The sequence below is a fragment of the Pundamilia nyererei genome, unplaced genomic scaffold (genome assembly GCF_000239375.1).
Source record: "Pundamilia nyererei isolate P.nyererei 1_Seehausen unplaced genomic scaffold, PunNye1.0 scaffold00010, whole genome shotgun sequence".
Classification (NCBI taxonomy): Eukaryota; Metazoa; Chordata; class Actinopteri; order Cichliformes; family Cichlidae; genus Pundamilia; species Pundamilia nyererei.
The window spans coordinates 5,761,995-5,784,110 of NW_005187411.1; the positions used below are offsets into that span (position 1 = coordinate 5,761,995).

Sequence of the window (22,116 nt, forward strand, 5' to 3'; positions counted from 1 at the left end):
AGGTGCCATCATTCTCCTCCTGTCAGTCTCAGCACCCTGACATCCTGGTGCTGCACCTCAGTCCCCCACGGTCAGTGACCTCTGACCCCACCCCCTGGCCCTTCCTGACCCATCAGATGGATATATGCCTTGCAGGGCTCAGAGAATCTGGGTTACATGGTGAAGCTATTCATGGCTGTTTCTACAGATTCCTCTGGAGCGCCTCGTCTCTGCATATTGAGAGAAAAAGAAAAATATCATGGCTGACTTGCACTTTCATCGCAGAGTGAGAAAGGAAAGCAGGGAAAGGAAAAGAATGATTTGTATGCAATGTAAACCTCATATTCTCTAATTTAGCGATGGCAGAAATGGATTCAAAAGCACTCTATGGACCATGTTTAGTGGTCCCTGCTAACTTCCAGAGCCAAATCCAGGGTCACTGCTTGTGCTCTTGGCCAGTGAGGCCAGAGCTGGAAAGATTGAGAGTTCAGACCTGGAGTCAGGCCAACCAAGCAGGGAGAGGCTAGAGAAGCTGGCTGCCGGTAACTGAGAGCTGTGATGGCACCATTGACTATCCTGGATATCTCACTCCCACCAAAGCACTTAACATGCAGTATAAGTCAACACACAAACAAACAAACAGATGCACACACTATTCAAATAAACACGCAGACGCCAAGGGATGGGTGGAAAGCTAAAGAACACAGGCAGAAGGAGAGCATCACTCAGAGAGCCATTAACCCCTGGCTTCCAACCAGAACAGTGAGCAGGCATCCTTTAAGTACATGTTAAACATAGCTAGTCTCTGTGTGTGTGCACAAGTGATTTATGTATTACTGCTCTGTGTCCAAGTGTATCTATGCAGTTACAAGAAAAGGCTCATGAACCCTGTGTAATTACCAGGATTTCTGCATTGATTACTCATAAAATGTGATCTGAGCTTCAGCTAAGAGACAATTATGTACAAACACATTCTCAGCAAACAGCTATACTATTCATTTCTTTATTCAAACGAGGAGTAATAATTCACAGTCCCGGCTAGACACTTTAAAACCTGCCAAAAATCTATGTTCACTGTGTTTTTATTTAACGCCCCCCCCCAAAAAAAACTGCAAGTTTTTGTTTTGTTTGGGGTTTTTTTTTTTTTAGAGCAGCACAGACCACCCAGATACTCCACAGTACTCATGGGACAATGTACTGGTGTGACAAACATTAATCTGCTTTGAAAAAATAAAAATGCACCAAACTATTTCCGCACGTTGGAAGGAGCATCGAGTTTGATCTCTTTGTTACCTTGGAGTCTAAACCTTTCGCAATCACTGAGGGAAAAATGAATTCAAAACTGAATCACAAAAGTTTTAGAGGAGAACGTCAGGGCAGCAGCCAGGTTGGTAAACGCAACACGACAACGATGAACCAAAGCACACAAGCCAAGAAAAAAAGAAAACGTGGTTAAACCTGAAGGGGGGGTGGTCTGAGGAAGAATTCCTAGAAATGTTGATGAACTGAAACAGTTTTAGAGGGAGGAACGGTGCAAAATACGCTTGTGCTACAGGAAATTCCTGACAGAGGCTCCTAAGTGAGGTGTTACATGCTATTATGTTCAAAAGGTTTACTTACTTTTTATAACCCACACACTAAGTGATTACTTAATATTTTCAGTAAACATATGAAAAGTATAACTCAAGTGTGACTTACAAGCTACTATTATCCATACATTCATATAGCGCTTTTTAAAATGGACTTTTAAGCAATTTATCTGCCAGAGTCAATTTAGAATCATGCGTGCCTGATGGATACTTTAGAAGTCTTAATAGGTCAGATATAAAGTCTGATTAGTCAACAAGCATAAGATTTAGATGAACTAGTGCAGGACTGTATTATCTACAGTGGCTAGCACAACAGTGACCCTGTAAAAGCTGGGGTACATCTAGTGTGTGTAGTGAATACTGCTCATGTATCATGGCTCTCTCTGTGTTACTGAAGCGGTCATGCATATTAACTTCAAAGTGTCTAAATGACAAAATGCTCGGAGAAGCCACCAAAGCTACGTATCGCATGTCTGAAAAAGGCTTTGAGTGTTATTAGTTTAATCAAATTGTCTGTAATTGTGACTTTGGTGGGGATCGGGATACATTTTATTAGCTGCTAATTTAGAAATCCTGGCAATTTCAAAAGAGGCTCGAACTTCTTCCTGCAACTGTATGTCCATGAGAACATTGATCTACTTCAAACTTGAGTGTTCAGGAGACAAAACTGACTGATTGTCTTCGTTAATGAATGAAGGTCACAGCAAACTACCTAAGCCTATTTAACCCTTCAGACAGAGTGGTCCTTGGACTGCTTCCTTGTGCAGAGAAGTGCATCCCCAGGAGAGGAGCGCTAGACTAAACACTCCATCCATTCAGCTGCTCCCCTTCTCCCCACCGACAAGAGACGGACGCCTGACAAGCACTCCCAGAGAAAAACCTCACTTTTTCCACCAATTATAGAAAGCAATGCGGAGTGGGGGAGGAGGCAAAACTTCAAAATATTATACACACTGGCATTTGGCGGAGCGCATTGAGCAACCTCTGTCAGAGAAAGATGGGCTAATTTCAGGGCACCCTGTGCCAACACAAACAACTGTTCTGGATTGCTTTCATTGTCAGCACTTGAGGTTTGAGTCACATTTTTTCAGCGCTCCGCAGCCAATTTCTCTTTCCCCTATTTTTCCCCCCATATGATTTGTCCTTGTCCAAGATCCCAGTCAGTCTTTCATCGCCTGCACAGTCAGCGCTTAAAAAGTATTCTGGTAGAGAACAAACTCAGATCCAGATGCTCATCTACATACGCAAAACAAAAATAGAATATTTTTTTTATTTTGGAACCCCCAGCATTTGCCTCCAAGAGCTCAAGCACAAAAACTTATTGTAAGTGTAATGTAAACGTGTCTTTGAGGTGCTGTGTATTGTGATGTATCCATTTGTTTGAAGGTTATGGCTGTCAGCTGGCGACAGGAGTTTAACAGCTACTACTCGAGTCCCACAGTGCTGTGTGCTGGGATTCATATCGCAGCCATGTCAATGTAAACATCATATGTTACTGTTTGTGTCTCCAAAGCGGTATTTACTTTTACTTTGATTTTGTTTATTAAAGGCTTTTACTGTTCAACATAAAAGCAAGGAGCCATGGCAGGACATTTGGAGTACAGGCTGTAGCGTTACATTCACAGTCTACTCATAACTCTGACAGCTCACGCAAAGCTCTGGGTATGTGCCAGTCAAAGAGATGGGCAGCTCTATACTGCCATTATAGAAAACCTCACACAGTGGGGGGTCACATCCTCCGTGGCAAATCAAACACACCTATGCACGTCAGGACAGGAGCGTTTGTAGAGCGCGATATGTATATGTGAGCGGAGAGGGTAGATGCTGAGGTGGAAGCTGAACGGGCACTTTTGGAGGCCCCTGAACATGCATCCTATAACCAGGCAGCTGTCTTTAATATAAGAGTCCACTTCAACTCATATTTATTCAGGTACAGCTGACAGAGAAGGAGACACGGTGAAAGAGGTGTGGCTTTTCTTTTTCCTGGCAGGCGTGCTGCGCTCCTGCGGTTTTTTTGGGGGGCAAAGGGACAAGACGAAAAAGACAGACACTCAGAAGGGGGGTGGGGGGTATGTGGTGCAGAAGAAAAGAGCAAGTTGACATAAAAAAGGCATGGCTCCACTCAGTCCTGTGTTGACTGGACATCCTGTGCAAAAGACGAGCCCTGGAGGCCCCGGGGCCACCAGGGAGGGGGGTGTGTGTGTAGGAGCTCGATCCTCCAGTTTTACTTGATGGCTGTGTCCAAGACAAATCACCAGTGGAGCTGCTGTCACAGTGAGCCTTGACCAAGACAAACAGCCGTGTTTTAAAATAAGTACCTGCCCCCTTCACAGGCCCTTCTACCTCATCCACACTCAGGCACATCCACATCTCGTCACACATTAAAGCAAATTCCCTTCACAGGTCATAGGACTGGAGCTGTAGTCCAACGCTCTACACAGGGGACTCACTTTTCACTCTCTCAACGCTGTCTGCATTCTCTCTCTTGTGCACGCACACTTGTGAATATTTACCACATCGCAAGAGTTCCACTGTGGCCAAAAGGCCGGGACTCCAATAACAAAAGGTGAGTGTGTGTGACATAAAGCCTACAGCACATTTACGGGGCACCCTGTGGGCGTGTGTGTATACAGGCTTGATCGTCTATGTACATCGCAAAATCTCCAACTTAGCTGAATCACAAACTGCCAGCAGCGCAGAAATGTCAGCACTATTCCCTTCTTTTACTTAACAGCACATTGCATCTTGGGAGTTGTGGTTTGTCTGTAGGGGGCTGTCTGTGTCGCTGCCTGCAGCCTGCACCAAAGGGACTTGTGTTCTTCACTGAACTGAACAGAGCCTCATTTATCTCTGTGGCAGAGTCCTTCCTCTCCAGCATCGGTCCTCCTGGACCCCTGAACTGCTGACACTAAGGGAGGTGGGGCTGCTTTTCCTCCTTCCACTGAGCTCCAGCATGCAGCAAAAATTGTGAGATGTGTTTCATCTGCATATTGATTAGCCTGGCCAAAAGAAGTAGAACCTCAGCACTTCACTGAATACATAATGTAAACAAGCAGCAGTTATTCAGCTTAAACTCTCCTGAAACGTTTCACCTTCAGCGTGTGCTTTTCCAGGTGATTGTGCAACAAAAGTCAATGGCAACTTTTTCCTGAACAAAAAAGGAACAATAAAACTAGAAATCCTTTATCCTAAACACGCTGACATTATACTTTAATATGCACGTCTCAGCCAAATTAAAGTTACTGCTAGAGTGAAGCACTGAGCTTGCCCCTGAAATTAAAAAGCTATAACCCCACTTTGCTTCTATCACCCAATAAACACAGGCCGCCCTCAACGTGTGGGCAGGCTATAGTGCCAGCCAGTTGCAGTGCAGACGGCTGGGCGCTGGGTTGGCTGATAGATAGCTTACATTCGGTGAGGAGTGGACCAATGGCGTCGTGGATTGATTGGCCCAAAGGGGCCGTCGGGGGAAAGCACTTCCTGTGTGTTAATGGACGCTCCTGCAGATGCACTGTGGCGGCTTGTGGCAGGGTGATGGCTGTTATTCCCTTTCCCTCCTCCCTTCCCCGCCCTCACTTTGCTTTCACTCTCCCAGTTAATCAGAAGAGAGTCAAGATTTTCCAAGCAGACCTCTCATCTGGCAGCTACTCGCTACACCTACAACAAAACCTTTTCAAACATAATAATTTAAATGAATTGCAAATACTTTTTCCTTCCCAAGATTTCCTGTAACTGACATGAAACTATAAATTGATGGGATCATTCCTGAAAACATTTTTAATTCATTACTTCTATTTTAGAAACAATAATCCAGCAGTATTCTGTGTATAAACTGGTAATAAAGTCATCTTGTATATTTGAACAATTTTGACTATGACATAACTTTATCTTTATTCATACCATACGGCCATATTGCTTAATGCTGTCCAGGAAATTTCTCAAGAACTTAAAGAAAATCCACATTTTCAGAGTTCTTGAGACTAAATGAGACTGAGTAAATAACTGTACCCGAGTCTGCCCAGCTGCTCCAGTTCAGGCACCGGAGGTCCATAGGTTTCAACTTGGAGGGGTCTGTAGTGGTAAAGAACATCCTCTATCTTGGTAACAGGCTGGAGAGACACCGTCTGTCGCTGAAAGAAAAACACAAAAGAGGCACGTCATTCAAGACGGGAAATAATCGTCATTGTCTCGGCGCGTCGTGCAACCCTGGAAACTTTATGGCTATGGCGCAAACACACAAAAATTGTTTGGAATACGGCTAAAGTCAATCAGTCCGCAGCATTAGCACCCACTGGTTCTTGACAGACTGGTTTGGAAATAGAAGTTCTGTCTGACAACATTTTCACTTTCCCCCGGCAGCGGCGGTTTGGAGCAGAAACTGAGGCAGGACAGTGACTGAACATGTTTTTAGCAGTCAAATAGTTTCGGAAACTGAACAGGACACAAAAAAAAAAAAAAAAAAAGGGATGAGAACATCGTTCAGGAAAATTGTGGTCGGCCGAAATGTAATTCCTGATAACAAAGCAAGTGTACTTTGGTTCAAAAATGGCTATTGGCTTGCTCCATAAAACCACCAAAGAGAAATCGGCTGATAATGTATAAATGTAGTGTGGAGGAAATGCTTTGTTTGTGGGTTGAGTTGTGATTATTTTAGCGTGGTTTCACCTAAAACTATGTCCGTCAAAGCTGCCTCCGACTGAAATATGTTCAAATTACAAACGCTTGTAAATCTTATAAAAGTTGTTTAATTTGTTTTTTTTAATCCAATCAATAATTACTCTGAGCTGAAATTTCAGTCAGACTATTCCAGTTCCTAATGCTCTTGACCGTGCAGATCGAGCAAGAAATACGAGACTTCTTCGGGATACTGCAGCATTGTTCGATTTGGGGTTCTGCCATCAAAGGGGAATTTCCACACAGCATCCGACCGCTATGTTTTCTCCAGCATTAAAGTAATGAGACTCATAAGACAAGCCTGATTCATGAAACAAACCTGGAATTAAAAAGGATGATGTTTAAACAAACATGAACTATTTTAGAGTGCAGCGAAGGACCTCAGAGACAAAGGAGAGATAAAAAGATAAGAGAGAAAGCCAAGAAGAAGAAAAAAAAAAAGTAGTGGGGGGAGTATAAACAACAGAACACAGAGGGGAGTCGATGAAAACCAAACTAAACGAGTAACATGTGCCCTGCGGCCTCACACTGCCTGCCTTCACACATGCTTTGGCCCATATGAGCACAGACACGGGGGAAATAGAGCAACCAAAACCTGAGCTGGAAGTTACAAAAGCACCAAAGACATGAGATGACAACACATGCAGAGTTTCCTTCCAGGTCCCAATAAAGGTGCTTTCATATGTGCACTTTTCCCCCCATTAATCTGACAGCATCTGAACTGGTCCGCTTCATGTCTGAATGACAAACCTATCAGATTCAACAGCGCAAGTCTGAACTGCATGCAGTCACATTAACAGACAGGCATGCACAAGATTATGTCTTTTAGCTTAAGAAAGACGCAACCAAAAGAATTTGAGAATCTGTACATGCTTTTGGAGATGCAGCAGCCTCAACGCAACTTTTACACAGAAATTCTGAATAAAGAGGTTTTTGATATTTCACCACCTCATCATCTTGGCACAGATAAACAGGATGTTGTCGCGCGCCTAAATGCTGAAAACGGACAACTCAGAGCAGCGCAGAACGATAAATGCAACCCTACTGAAAGATGTTCACCAAAAAGAAAAGTAGGAGAGATAAGTAACAACAGTTATTGAAATACAGAAAGACAGCAGATGAGTACAACATTGCATGAGAGCATTAAAATAAACTTCAGCTTTATTTATCTATTTTTCAAGATTCAAGAAGTTTGTCGTTTTGCATATTATTATTATACTTCTTCTTTTCATTATTATCATCATCATAATCATTATCATTATAATTATGCTATATCTCATCAGCATCATGTTTTCTAGGACAAAAATACTTCACATTACACCTAAAGGATGTGCTCGGCCATGAAGCTCACAGTCCAGTTTCTGTGCTGATGTTAATGGCAGAGGAGGTTTAAGCTCTGCATATAGTTGCATATAGTTAGCACAGCATTGGTTTCTTTTTACGTACTTTCACACACACATGTGGCAATGGGACTGAAAAAGGAAGAGGTGTGGACCAAGACTTTTGTCTACGTAGTGTATTTTGCATTTTATTTTTTAAATTCCCTGCAACTTATTATAAAATACACTTCAAAAATAAATATATCTATCCTGACAATTTAACCACCATTCATTCACCTCCGACCACATTAGGCCAGCATCATTTTTCCCTTACGATCCATAAAATAATCCAGATATTGAATTCATTATGGGCCAACTTAATAAAATAAAAACAACCCCACCCCCCACCCCATATTACATTTACCTATAGGAAGTTAAACAGAACAAAACAAGTCTAAACCTGTTGCATTCAGCTGTGGTTTACACATGCGGCAGTTGCAGCACATTAAAAGCAATAAAACAGCAATAAAATTTTTAAAAGTGGGTTTTTCCACAGAAGAAATTATGAAAACTAAATATCAAATCACACCAAAACATTTCCTTATGATGTCACTGTCAGTTAAACGATATTTTTCTCTTCTTTCATCAAGGGATGCCAAAAAACTGCTGGGTATCTGTTCTTGGCCAGATTGTCAACTGTAAATTCCTAGTATATGCAAGTAAATTAGAAAAAAACAATATAATATATTTGCATTGCTAGTGTATAAACGCCGTTTCCTTTAAAGCACTAGGCACACACTTCTCCATGGTTTTCATTCAACCTTTCACCCTGAGGTACCAGTGCTCCGTTATACCATCCTATCCATTCATCCAACGCAGAGGAGCCCCACCACAGGCTAATGAAATCCAGACCAATGAACGCAATCCCAGTCACTCTCACTCTCTTTTGCACTCTTTCAGACTGTTCATCCATCTTCTTTCAAACTTTCAGCACTGCTTAACTCCCCTACTGCGCACTCAATGAGATGCACTGGGACAAAGGGAAGGTGGAAGGAGAAGCAGAAGAAGAAAACTCCTCAGTGGTGGTGTGGTAAAGAAAGAGCAGCAAATTGGCAGTTGCAGATGGCTGAAGAGCAGTAAATCAGACCACCTTCTTTTTTTTTTTAAGTGGCAGACACAACAGACCCAGCCCCCATTCTGGGGAAATTTCTTCTACATTCCTCTGCAAGGGCACCTTGAAAACTGGCACAGATGCATCAGCACCCACAAAAGCAGCCTTTAAAGATGTCCACGCAAACATAGCGACTTCTAATTATATTTACAGAAATGTGTAAATGAATGACTTGTAGTACATACAAAATGCTTTGAAAGAGAAAAAAAAAACCTGAATGAATGCCCATAATGTAGAGCTGTGACCCCTCAGGACTGATTTCTCCTACAGCTAATACCACTGCTGAGGCTTTAATCATGTGCACATCAAGTCAATGTGACTTAGAGTATGAATGCTGTTTTCTAAGTCCTTCAGTTAAAGACAACGAGAGAGCGAGAGAGAGCGAGAGACCACCAGCCAGACCCAGCAGAGCAGAAATGGCTGAGGGACTAAGGGGCTATTGAAACAACGCCCCAGCAAGAGCCAAAATAAACATCTGGTTTTATCATTATGGAGGCCCATCCTCCTACCTATACAGCACAGTGTATTACAAGTTTGAGCATGTAACTGGTTTTAAGGCTCATATAATACCCCTGTGGCATTAAAGTGAAACTCTGGAGGCCATCAATCTTAATAAAACCGCAGGGGAGGATGATTTGAGGAAATCACCGTCATGCCAACGGGAGTACTTCAACTTACCCTGAATTTGTACCTCAACATTATCCGGTTGTACCACAACCAATTCCAAGTAAAACTGTTGCAGGTGTCTATCCGTTAACTGATGCAGGTAACAGGTGTGCAGGCTGATATTGTGCTTTAACATTACACATAAGTATTTATTTAGCGGGAATTGTTTTTAGGGGGTAGTTTCATTAATGGACTTTACTAAAGTAGCTGTGTATGTTACAGAGCCTTTTCTGCCCCGTCTTCATTGAGTACATGAAAGAACACATGGAATACTGATTTGACTTGCAGACTTTAAAAGATGTACAAATGAACTTGCAAAACCATCGCTGGGAACTTGTTCCTGTTTTTGACTGTGTAAACATTTGTGCATTGACTATTTTATTGTTGCAATTTTAATATGTTTGTCTGATGTAGGTGTCGCTTGTAAATGACACATTGAGTCTCAGTGGAACTACCTGTACAAATAAAGGTAAAAAAATAATCCTAATTACTGACATCATAGAGACCCAAAAGTAGAAAAATTGCGCCTGAAACCTAAAAATATAGGTAAACATTAAAGTAACTTTATAGGACTCTCATAAAAGTCACATAACTTTGAAAGTACTAGAATGTGTCATTAAAGGATTCACAAAAAAATATGTTTTAATGGCATATTAAGCTATAATATTACTTGGCACTGACCATCAATGCTAAAGTATGATTAGAATAGGATTTAAAATGTGAGAACTGCGGTCAAACAAGGCTAAAGAAGAAGTTCTTATACAGCGTTAACGATGCCAAACTTTAATCCAAAAGGCTCATTGGTCAACGGCTCAGATTGTGGGTCACAAGACCCCTCCACCCACACACACACACACACACACACACACACACACACGGAACAATCGTCAGCACTCCCTGCCCATCCCACTCTCTCCCTTGACTTTGCAGCTCAGCAGGACACATCAAGGTTGCTGAGACTAACCTCTCCATCAGCACCTTCCCACAACATCCACGCACTCGCACACACAACCACATACACTCATGTGGTCCCCGAGGATTTGGGAAGCCACAGCTCCAGAGCCATCGAGGCACTCGGCGCTAATGCAAATCCTGATAATGAGAACAATGGAAAAGGGGGAACAGTGGTTGGTTTTGCAGAGGGGATAAAAAATAATAACCACGGTTCAGGGCCAGGCTAGTCCCAGCCCAACTCCAGTCCTCACTTCCACCTTCCGCACTGGTGCTGCCAGTGCTTCTGTATGGATAAAGAGCTTTGGGCTACCCAGCGGCCCACTAAGCAGCAAGTAGCAAGTGTAAAACTGCTTCCCATACAGTGCCTCAACTTGCCTTACAAGTTTAAATATAACTGCCTGACCAGTGGCAGCTGCCCCAGCGCAAAGCCCCTAAAGCTGACAACTTCTTTTTCCGCTGGGCTGGGCTGAAGCAGCTTGCCCAAGGGCTGCTGAGGCCAACCTAAACAGGGCCAAGCCGGGGCCAGGGGCAGAGGTGTGAATGCCCACATGTGCTGGTGCCAATCAGGGCTGACGGTTCTCCCTGAGGTGACCCCCCACGCCAGCGCTTTCAACCCTGCGTGCCAGCAGTCCAATATAAAGGAAAAGGCCAAAGGACAGAGTTTGTGCACTCTCCCACATAAAACATGCCACCTTTGGTTTGTGAATGCTGCAAGGTCAACAATCTCAGTATAAACAACATAATTTACCTGCATCTGTAAAAATTTGTGAATAAGGGATATAAAGATAACACTGAAGAAGAGCGAGTGGGGGTTGCATTAAGTATAAAGCGACAAACTTGCAGGCAAAACAGGTTGGGCCAGTCTGCCAGAGCGAAGTAAAGCAGAGCCGGCACAGCGCTGACAAGTGCGTCTACTGCGCAGAGGTCACCCTAGAGGACAACTTAACCAAGTGAAACAGGCCTGAGCAAACAAGCTCACAGCATGTCTGTGTGTGTTTGTGTTTGCTTGTGTTTTCTGTGGTATTCAAATTCCACAGCCTAAGAGTAGAATGGACTCCAGCCAGAGAGGACCCGAGGTTATTTCAGCCAGCTACACGTCAATGTTTAGGTATAAACTTTCCACCCACATTTAGCCGATTGTGTGTGTGAGTTCCACTTTTGTTTATGTGTGTGCTTGCCTCCTGCTTTCATTAGGTGCCCATGCCGGCCCCGTCAGGTATGTCAGCTGCTCTCCTGCCTGTGAGGAGGGGATTGGGCCCCAGCAGCGCAGGAACCTGGGACCTTTCATTTAAGATGGCGCTGAAAGCTGCCCCCAAGGTGGAAAGATTCCCCATCGGTCAAAATGCTTTCAGGAATGGGACACTGTAGCAGCTGGGGAAAAAAAATAAAAAATTCCCAACTGCAAACACACACACTGTTTCACCGGAAAATCTAAGAAAATGTACAGGTACAAATAAAGCAAGCACGCAAGAGTACAATAAAATCAAAGTAGATGTCATTTGTATGCTAATTATTACCCTCTGATTTTGTCAGAGCAGGTGCCGAGCATTGTGACTCTTGTCATTAAGCTTGGCACTGAGGCTCGTTTTATGTGTCAGACTACAACAAGCAACCTGTTTAAACAGCGAATAGTCACCTCCCGCCCACACAGAGTGTTTCTTTTGATATCAGCGGACATCTATTTTAAAAGACACTTTATTCTTCAAAGGATGTTTACTCAGGTTGGCTAAGGAGGGGGTGTACTTATATGTGTGTGCGCATCCACACACGGGTAATGTGTGTCTCATGCTTCAATAGAGTCCCTACAAAGTAAAGGATTAGTGAGTGATTTCAGACCATTCCTAAGGCAAGACCAGGCCCATCCCACTTCAAAATCACACCTGGAATAAGACTACTTTCCCTGAGGATTGGTGAACTTCCTCAAACGTCCGCTCAACAGCAATGGTAGTGCATAACCAGAAACATCAGGGCCAAGGTTGGAGTCCCCTTCACGAACTCCGAGAAAATCACTCTGGCAAAGAACAGAGCCAGCATGGCTGAGATGTCTCCATGCGTGTTTCCAGTTGACAACATATCACAACTAGGTGCAATATTAGATCACGCTTTAAATAAAGTCCGGAACGACTAGGAAGCTGAGGAATAACTGGCATCCCCAATTTCCAGCCCAAAGACAGGCAGATATGTCATTCCTCTGGTGACGGCTCACTTTGGCCACGGATGAAACAGCTGGCTGAAATACCGTTAAGGTGACAGTATAGAGAGGGGGGTTGTGGGTACAGAGAGTCAGGGGCGCCGCACATTTGTGCTCCTGTGACTGGTGAACGTCACCTCGGCAAAAACATCCAAATGAAAAAAATCAAGAGGTCAAAAATGTGCTCCAAGCCCATTCATCACTGTCACATGAAACTGTTTCGTATTTGTCAGTGTATTTCACAAGCGATAACAGGACTTGTACTAATGAATGCTTCATTGATTGATATTTCTAAGCAGTTTGGGAAAACTTAAAGTTTTCCAGGCCTAAAGCAAATACCTTTAAAATTGCTTTTTTAAATATAAGACTTTCTTCTCGTGATAGAAAAAAAGGGTCCAAGGAAACCGGAGCCATTTATGCTTGAAAATTACAAAAATGACTAATCATTATAACAGTACATGATATCACAGTAAAGAGATTGGCACATATTAGTCGTGCTTCAAAGCAAAATCATAGAAATGTGGCCCAGCTTTAAAAAAAGCGTGTTTTTATATTTGTCTCTCCTAATTTCTGCTGAAGAAAAACTGAAACCCTGTTTGGAGCGAGGGACCAGAACCTAGCAGATAAATGAATTCCAGCAATCTCCAGGAATCTGCCGCTCTGTGCTGAAACCCCACCAAGTCAAACAGAAGTCATTCTTATGGACTGAGGTGAAGGGAAATCCAAACCCACACGTTCCCCTGACTCAAGTCTCTCAAGTCCAACAGCAGATGCATGGGAAGAACTCTACTCCACCAACAAGAGCACAGGGATGGGAAGATGAGGAGAAATGGGGAGAAAGAAGCAAGGAAAAACATGCACAGAACAAGCCAAGAGCAACATAATCATGCAGTTTCTCTCTCCATCAGCAACTTTTAACTTCACGCTGTATATTAAGGAGGTGAAAGTGAGAGTACTGAATCCCCCCGTATAGCTCAGTTCAATACTTTGAGTGTTGCTTTATGAGATAGTCCTTTCTTCAAAAATAGAGTTCGGTTCTACCCAAGTATGTCAAAACCTTGCTTCAGCTTGAGCTGAGGTGAGTGCTAAGCAGATATCTCTCCCACGCACCACTGAACTGTGGGAAGACAACCATGCCTCATGAGGGTTGCTGTGAAAGGGGTGGGGATGATGACACAGCCTATCTCATCGCAGTAAAATGAAAATAAACGACTGAAAACCTGAGCTACAGCCAAATGGAAGGTCCCTCCAGACACGGTGCGTACAAAGCTGCAAGCTCAGAGTGGCTGAAACCCTGAGCCCACATGCTTTCTCTCGCTCTCTGTGGGACCTACTGCACACCCAGAGGAATGTGATGACATGAATGAAGAGGTGAGGGCCTCTTCCCACACTGAAGAAGCACCAAACATGGAGGAACATCCTCCTTTTCAAAGTGTGGCCATGTATAACACACTATTGTCAACAAGCAATCCGTGTAAAGTTTTGACACTAATGACCTCAACAGTTCAGATTCACCTTAATCGCACTGAGCAGAGGCATGTCACTATGTGTATTAACTGCCTCTTAAAACTTGATTGATGCTCATTTTGCTCTCACTGTTTTGCTGCTTGTCTTAGATCTTTGCAACATAAGTTCAGAGCAGCAAAGTTTAGTCTGTTGGACGAATGCTAACAAGCAAACTTAGTCCAGGGGTTTGTATGAAAAGCAGTCGTTTTTTTGTGCGTGTGATGTGTTGCCCAACCACAGTGGAAAGAAAAAAAAAATTAAAGCTGTTCTAAACAACCACAATTGTAAGCGAGGGAAAAAACCTTCCCAGATTATCGAACTCTCAGGATTTAAATGGGACCTATTGTGCTCCATCTAGAGCTCCATATTTTTATTCTTGAACTTCGCTGGAAAACCAGTCCATGATTTATAGCACAGAAATTATCCTTACTTAGCTCATGATACAACCCCTCCATTCATTGTCAGGCTGAAACGAGCACTTTCGGCTCCATCCTCCTCAAAAGCTGCTTTTCTTTGAATTAGCAGCTCCTTGATGACCATATAAGTCATATCACTTCCTGTGTGTGTAAATAACACACATTCAGGATGGAAAGAGAAGTAGAAAACTACAATATGACTGTTGCACTTACCATATGGATTCCAGTTGAAAACAGACTGGTGGGCTTCACAGCCTGTTTCTGCTGCTCTATCTGGGTCTCAAGCTGGGCAGCGCGAACTTTGTGTTGAGCGAGTAAAAGGGTGGCAGGAAGCTGAGACTGCTCCTGGAGACAAAAAACGTATATAGACTTTGTAAGTATTAATCTTAGTGTGTGAAATGTAACGCAGTAGTTCATTGAACATATCCCACCCATTGCTGGGTCACCATGAGCATGGGCTGCTTTCAGGCCAGCTGCCACAAAACTTTAGTAAGTCATATTAGCAAAACTGTGCCGCTGTCAGGGGACGCCGCTTCAAGTGCACTGCGCCGTCTTCACCTCCATTAAATGCAAGGTCGGACGTTTCAATTTCTTCAGTGGAGTATTGCCAAGCGCATAGATCTAAGAACACAAGCCTGGACACATTGTTCACTGTAGAGGTAGGACATTTTTGATGGGGTGAACTATAAAGGTGGGACAGTCTAGAGCTTTTGGCGCTATTTATCAATATGTCAGTAACAGTTAAATCAGTTTCCATACTATGGGTCCTCTTCTGACTGACACATTTTACTCAAATGAGTGAAATAAAAGCAGACAACAAATGTGAATCCAGCGTAGAGTACATGTTGTATTAGAGAAGAACAATAATCTAGTGTGTTTCAACTTCCTACTGATGTGTTTTATTGATTAGTTAGCCACTCCGGGAAACGGCAACATGCAGTCTAAATGTATTTGTTGATGTAATGTATGTGAGTGTTCCCCCATAAGAATAGCAAGCCTAGTGGCCACAGGGCCGTACAGATGTCAGAGCTCAGGAGAGCTCCCCTGGGGGGGTGTGAGAGCTGATCTCATCTGCCTACAGTCAACAGGCCCTGTGCCTTAAACAAACAAACACACAGCTTAGCCAGCTATCTGTGATGGTCCTTCAGCAGCCCGCTCTGCCGGAACAATAACTTTCAAAGCCTGCAGCTCAACACAATGGAGCCGATAGGCTTTGGAATCACAGAATGAGAACAATGCAACCTGCAGCACAATGACTGGTAATAAGCTCTTAATGATCTCACATCCACGAACCCTAGAGCCGAGCGCATGCACATCTGACATGGAACATCTGTCATAATGTGACTCGCTAATTGCATCACTAGATTTGTCATTACACATGCACACGGCCATGCAACGTGTGCATCTCACCAGTTCGTCCAGCAGAGCCTGTTTGTTCTTCCTCTTGGCCTGTAGTTGCCTCTGCTCCTCCTGCAGCACCTCCAGTCGCCGCTGCTCATTGCTCTGCTGTTCCTGCAACAGAAGCTCCTCCAGCTCTTCCTGCTCCCGTGTCTGAGGAGGAGAGAGAGTCGGCAAGTTGGAAGAACCTGTCGCTTTATTGACCACGCGGCAGATTCTACACAAGCTGTAGCACCGCCCTGTTGCACTTGATTCTACACTTTGCCCTCTTAGACAAACAGAGCAGCTGGCTTTAAAATAAAAAAGGCCAGTGTTTATCTTAAATACAAGTGTCATTATTAGGTATTATCCTTTTATAAGGGGGGAAAACCTTCAAAAGTACATACAAGCTTGGCCTTATTTCTCTGGATGACATCTCTGTTCTCTCTCTGGTACTGCTCCATCCTCAGCTTGGTGTTCTCCACGTCAACGTTATTTGTCAGGTTATACACTGTGTGCAAAAGAACAGCCACTGTTGAACATATCAATCCATCACAACTCGCACTGTGGACAGAACCACTGTCTCCAAGTCCATAATACCGTTAATTAAACCCACTATCTAAATCCTCCAAATCATTTAAAACTGTACTCGAAATAACGACAAATTTATTCAACTGAAAAGTTGAAATCAACATGCATGTGATATCTTAAACCCAGGGACGATGTAAAGACGAGCTGAGGAGAAATTATTCATCATGACATTTTTTCCCCCTCATTGGGCCATCGAACCAGCAGATCGCACTTTAACTGGCCCACAAAAAACAAGCAAATTTGATTATTTTATGTTGCCAGATTAATCTATAACAATATATACTACAATTTATTAACACATATATATTTCATAATACAAATTAACATAATAAAGACCCACTTATATACATGCTGTAGGTGTTGCTGCTAGAAAGAGACAATTTACAAGAAATCTGCCAAATTTAATTATATAGAAGTTTATCTGCATACAGACAGCTTTCATTTTAGCTTCTGCTCAATTTAGCTCCACCCTCGCTGTGTAAAATAAACCAGCGGTGGATGGGAGAAGCATTTAAACTGTTTAAACCTGCAGTTTTCTAATGTGAAAATAAAAGTTGAGAAAAAAACCTCACAAGGTGACTGGACTGATGGAAACAGCATCACTGGCCCAAATGGTATATCTATTCATTTATTTTAAGAAATACTCCATCAGTTTTATTTGTCTGTTTTAGATGGATTTTTACACTGTTTTGCAGCTCTTCTAATACATCCAAGCTACAAGTTTACACTGACCTGCCAGTGAAGATGTGTGAACATTGCAAGTTCTGTTTCCTAATCTGTGGCCCTGGCTGACACTAATGCCTGTAAAACATCCTCTTGTGCAGCCAGAGTCAAGGAGAAATCATTAAACTAGTCTCAGCATGAAGCTCCAAGCTCCTACCTATGTCCTCCACTTGCTCCAGATAATCGTTATATTCTCTCAGGCTGGGGAAGTCAAAATCTCTCTTGTTGTAACTGCAGAGAAACAAGAGAAGTGGTGATGCAAAAAAGTAAAACCTGGTGAGAGCAAATATGCACCGACATTAATAGCTTCCATTAAATCAACCATTTTATAATACCATGTCTGTATCCTGCCTAATAGGCGCACATTAGATGTCAATTAGGGGCTATTAAAGAACAGATAACAGGGAAGAGAGAGGAGGCAGGGAGGGGCTGAGAAGTAAAAATCTGGCAGAGAAAGAGCCTTCCCGTTTGAGCACCCCCGGGGAGATGCATTGTCTACAAAACAAACAGTGTAATGAGAAAGACAAAAGGTAGCTTAAGAAGTGGGAGGAGGCATGGGATGACATATAAACACCAAGAACCACACCCCTCACCCTCACAGTCCCCCTCACTCACATCTTCAGCACTTTCTTACGAATCTCCACCTCCTTATCTACTGTCGGGTCCTCGAAGAGCTGCACGCGGAAGTTGCTCTTCCTCAAAGGCGTGTCGCACTGCACGCAGTTGCTCGAGCCGCGAACGAACAGCATCTCGACGCAGTTCTCGCATCTGCAACAAAAACAGGCATTAAACGCCAAGCTGAATTGCATTTTTTCCCCAGAGGTGACCCTCCTTGGGCACCTCTGAGAGTCAGTAGTAAGCACGCTTGTGTGGGCGTATGTGGCAATTTCCCTCAGAATAAAGCAGATTTGTGTTTCTGTGGTTTTTTTTTAAATCTCTGTAAACCATCAGACACAATGGGTGATAATGGGGAACATGAATATTTCCTCTGAGTGCTCAAAGATGGCTGGGATTATGATTGGAATGTCGATTAGACTGCCTCCCGCTCTCAGAGAGGAGGAAATTAGCCCGACACCCCATCAGCGGAGCGTCTGTCTGCACTGGAAAAACATTTACTTTATTGTTATTTCAACAGGCCTCAGTCATTTAGCCACGTTGCATAATATGATAAAATCCAGCTTGGTAACTCATGGCATAGTCTATCATTACAGGAAAGGACCGAGTCTTATGTAATTTGGGAAATGCATAGAGATGAACAACAGCAGTATCTTACTTAAGCTGAACTGTCATTTAAACTAAAGCTTTTAATAAATCTGAAATATTTTATACCTTTTTAAAAATGGATCCAAAAGTCATTCCAACCTTCCCCCACTTTCTTATTATTCCTGACATGGTGCCTAAATGAAAGGAGGCTGCAATGGAATAAACCACAATCTTAAACACTGTGGAAATCTAGGCTGTTACTGATCAAAGTATTTGCTATAAATCTGTTAAACGGCTACGTCTTTCCAAGGCAAAAATATGTAGCAGTACAGCAAAGTCATGATGAGTTTTTCAGGTGGCCTTTAGTTCCCCATATAAGCAACAATGAATCAGAGCTCTCCTCGGTAAAGAGCGTGCCTTTACACAAAAGGAAGAAACTATTTCAGGTTTTAAAAAAAAGAAAAGAAAAAAAGAAACACAGGCCAAAACAGGAACTTTGTGCACCCTCACTGGAAACGCCATGGTAACCAATCAGCAGACCTACCTGAGGGCACAATTCTGTGCTTAGCCATCAATCACACCTTTATGCAGGTAGGCGTTTACCCATCAGTCACACTCAAGTGAGTAGTGGACACCGAAGACAATGGGAATGTTCCTTTATCTCCCCTGATGGGGTGGAGAGCCTGGATAAACGTTTGCACAGTACACTCTTTTAATTAGGTCTCTGTGGAGCTTTATTTCAACAGGAATCCACCTTCCTGCTTGTGACCACCTCAAAAAAGACATCTGGTTTCCAAATAGCACTATCTGCTTTTGAGCATTTACAGTTTTCATAATAAAGTATAACAAAGCTAAAGGGGGGGGGAAAAACCCGACTTTTCACCACACGTCACTGATGGTATGGTTGAGTCATTTCTTCCCAAAAGTCAAACACTGGGCATGAGGCACTGGTGTCGAGTCAAAAGTTCTCCAGGGATGGAGCCTATTAGAACAATCATGACTGAGCCATCCTGCAAGACATTTCACTTCATCAGCAGGATTTAAAGCAGAAAAAAAAGCAGTTAAAGGAGAAACTGCAGAGCCGTGGAGTTTGGCTGTTTATACCTAGCGTCTCACATAAGGGTCAAACAAGCCCAACCTGCAGAGTTGTGACACCAAAGCTTTCCAAGCAGCTATACAACAAACTGACGAAGCACCACGGAGGACTGTCTTACAAGCAGTTCAGCTTGGCTTACAAGAAGCAGCAATGTAAAAATGAAAGCTGAACGGCAGACAGAAACATCTGCGCCATCCAGTTGGTGCTTCGGAGTCTGAAGTGCAGCCTGGAAGAGGCAGATGTTCGCTGTGGCCTCAGGCTACAGGAGATCTATAGGCCTGGCCATATGGAGGTAGATTGAAGGATTCAGCTTGTTTCCACAGGCCCACAAAGAGCTCATTCATCAAAATGGGGCAAGGAGTGGGGTGTAGCTTGGCCCCCCGCCCCATAAATGGACCACACAACAGAACTCTCCAAAGGGGAAATCCTGTGTAACTCTAGAGCAAAGAGATGACCGTCTAAAAGGGAGGGAGGAGACTCTTAGAATCAATTTGCCAGCTTTGAGATTGTGAGCTTGTTTCATTTTGCGATCAAAGGAGGATCAAGATTTTTTTTTTTTTTTTAGCCAATTCTACGCTCAATTGCAAACATTTAAATGGACAGATCTTTAGCTACTTGCCATCTCTGAGTCTCAAGGCTGTTGTCGCTGACTGAGCACTCCTGACTCCTCCCTCTCTCACCTGTCCTGCTCGGAGCTCCAGGCTCCTATCTCTCCCATCTGCAGCTGTCAGCAGGTCAGGGAAAGGGGGTGGTAAGGGGAAGGTAAACAGGGCCCTGGCTCAGCAAAGAGACTCCTCTACCACCACTACCCCCACCATCTCTCAGTGACATTGCCTGCGTCTTTGCTGTGTCACTTTTGAATTAAAGTGCAAAAACAGAAAAGCAGGAGACAGCATGAGACCGAGCTTGTTTGCTTGTTACAGTGATCTCTATATTTTTGTTTCCATCTTAGACCAAGGGTCGATTCAAGACCAAGTAGAGATGGATTTGTGTAATGGCATTGTGTGAAATCTAAACAATCTGCAAAACCTGCAGCATCACAATCAGAAAATGCCAAAGACCAACACTATGACTGCTTAAACTAAAAGCTTGCCCCAACCGCACATTTATAGTACTTTAAAGAAAAGCCAAGAACATGTCTGAACTTCACACTGGACGGTTTAAAAAAAAAAAAAAAATCTGAACGATCCCCAAAACGACTTCTTGCATTGCTGCTGTAGATCATCCTGCAGCATACGATTATAATTGTAATGTTAGCGTCACTGTGTCCACTTTCTAAACAGCACTGTGTGCCTCAGCTACAACTGTTTTTGCCTGCCTGTGCCCAGTGTCAAATGCCAAAGGACACGGACCCAGTGTCATTGTGCAAAGGTAATAAATAACCCACATCAAATGCCCCTGGTGACAAGGATACAAAATGTGCTGCGGTGGAGTTTAAATTTAGATACATGGAGAAGCTAATAATGCAACTGCTGAAGGCTAGTCAGCGCAGACTGGACGGGCCACTCAAAGAAGAGACATTCTTACATTTATCTAAATGGAGTCCAAGTATTCTCAGCTGTTTATGATTCATCTAGTATATGTATCTCAGTAAGTCAATTAATCCTTTAATGGACGGTCACTGAAGAAAATGGCTTCACAGAGGCCTGAGTGATATCTTCAAATGACTTGTTTTGCGAAGAATTGGTTGTGTTGTATTAGCATTATCGCTCTGAATAACTGAACTGCTTTGTGCTCTCACTAGTGCTACTTTCTCCTGGTAAACAGGCCGGTGTTTATATATATCCCTCCTATACGTCATGAACATTTAAAGTGCTTTATGCTACCACACACACACACGGCACTAGATTTTACATCTTTAAAGCATTTTACCTATCACATACACTCCCTCTCTCATACCAAGGACATGCAGACTGGAGACGCTGGGAATCAAACCGTTCTCTTCTGCTTATCCTTATCAAGGCTTCGGGGAGGCTGGAGCCCATTCCAGCTACCATAGGGTGAAAGGCGGGGTACACACAGGACAGGTCGACAATTGTGGGTCTCTACCTTCGGTTTTGTCTTCAGTAACTGAAAAGCATGCTCTACTGATTTGAGATCAGGTGACTGACTTGGCCATTGAAGTATATCCAGTTTCTATGGCTTGAGAAACTCTTGAGTTGGCTTTGCAATAAGCTTTGGGTCATTATCCATTTGTACTTTGAAGAGCTCTTTGATCAGTATTACAGCATTTGGCTGAATGAGAGCAGAGAGTATAGCTCTGTATGCTTCATTATTCATTGTACTGCTTCTATCAGCAGTCACGTTGTCAAACACTAGTGACCAGGTTCCACTGGCAGACATACGTGTTCATCCCATAACACTGCCTCCACCATGCTTGACAGATGATGTCATATGCTTTAGATCAGGAGCTGTTTCACTCTTTCTCCATACTTTTCTCTTTAAATAATTCTGGTATATATTCATTCATCTTAGTTTCATTTATCCAAAGGCTTTTGCTTGTCTGCTTTTGTTAAGCCCCTTGGATTAAAGATGAAAGTCTGAACTTCAACAATATCTTACTTTAAAATATATATGTTGGCGCACAGAGTCAAAAACTATATAACCATCTAAAAACTAACCATGTGCATTAACCTCTTAGATTTTCTTTTTCTTATACAG

General features: G+C 43.1%; 1 protein-coding gene across 1 annotated transcript in view; it reads right to left on the reverse strand.

Moving 5' to 3' along the window:
- Positions 1-22,116, reverse strand: part of mnat1 (MNAT1 component of CDK activating kinase) — a 34,041-nt gene that overhangs the window by 7,213 nt on the left and 4,712 nt on the right. Inside the window, exons 3-8 of the mRNA XM_005723972.2 lie at positions 17,772-17,924; positions 17,314-17,387; positions 16,250-16,353; positions 15,876-16,016; positions 14,679-14,810; positions 5,577-5,698 (exon numbers count right to left, since the gene is read on the reverse strand). Coding sequence (XP_005724029.1) covers positions 5,577-5,698; positions 14,679-14,810; positions 15,876-16,016; positions 16,250-16,353; positions 17,314-17,387; positions 17,772-17,924 — 726 coding nt within the window. The remainder of the gene's footprint in view (positions 1-5,576; positions 5,699-14,678; positions 14,811-15,875; positions 16,017-16,249; positions 16,354-17,313; positions 17,388-17,771; positions 17,925-22,116) is intronic.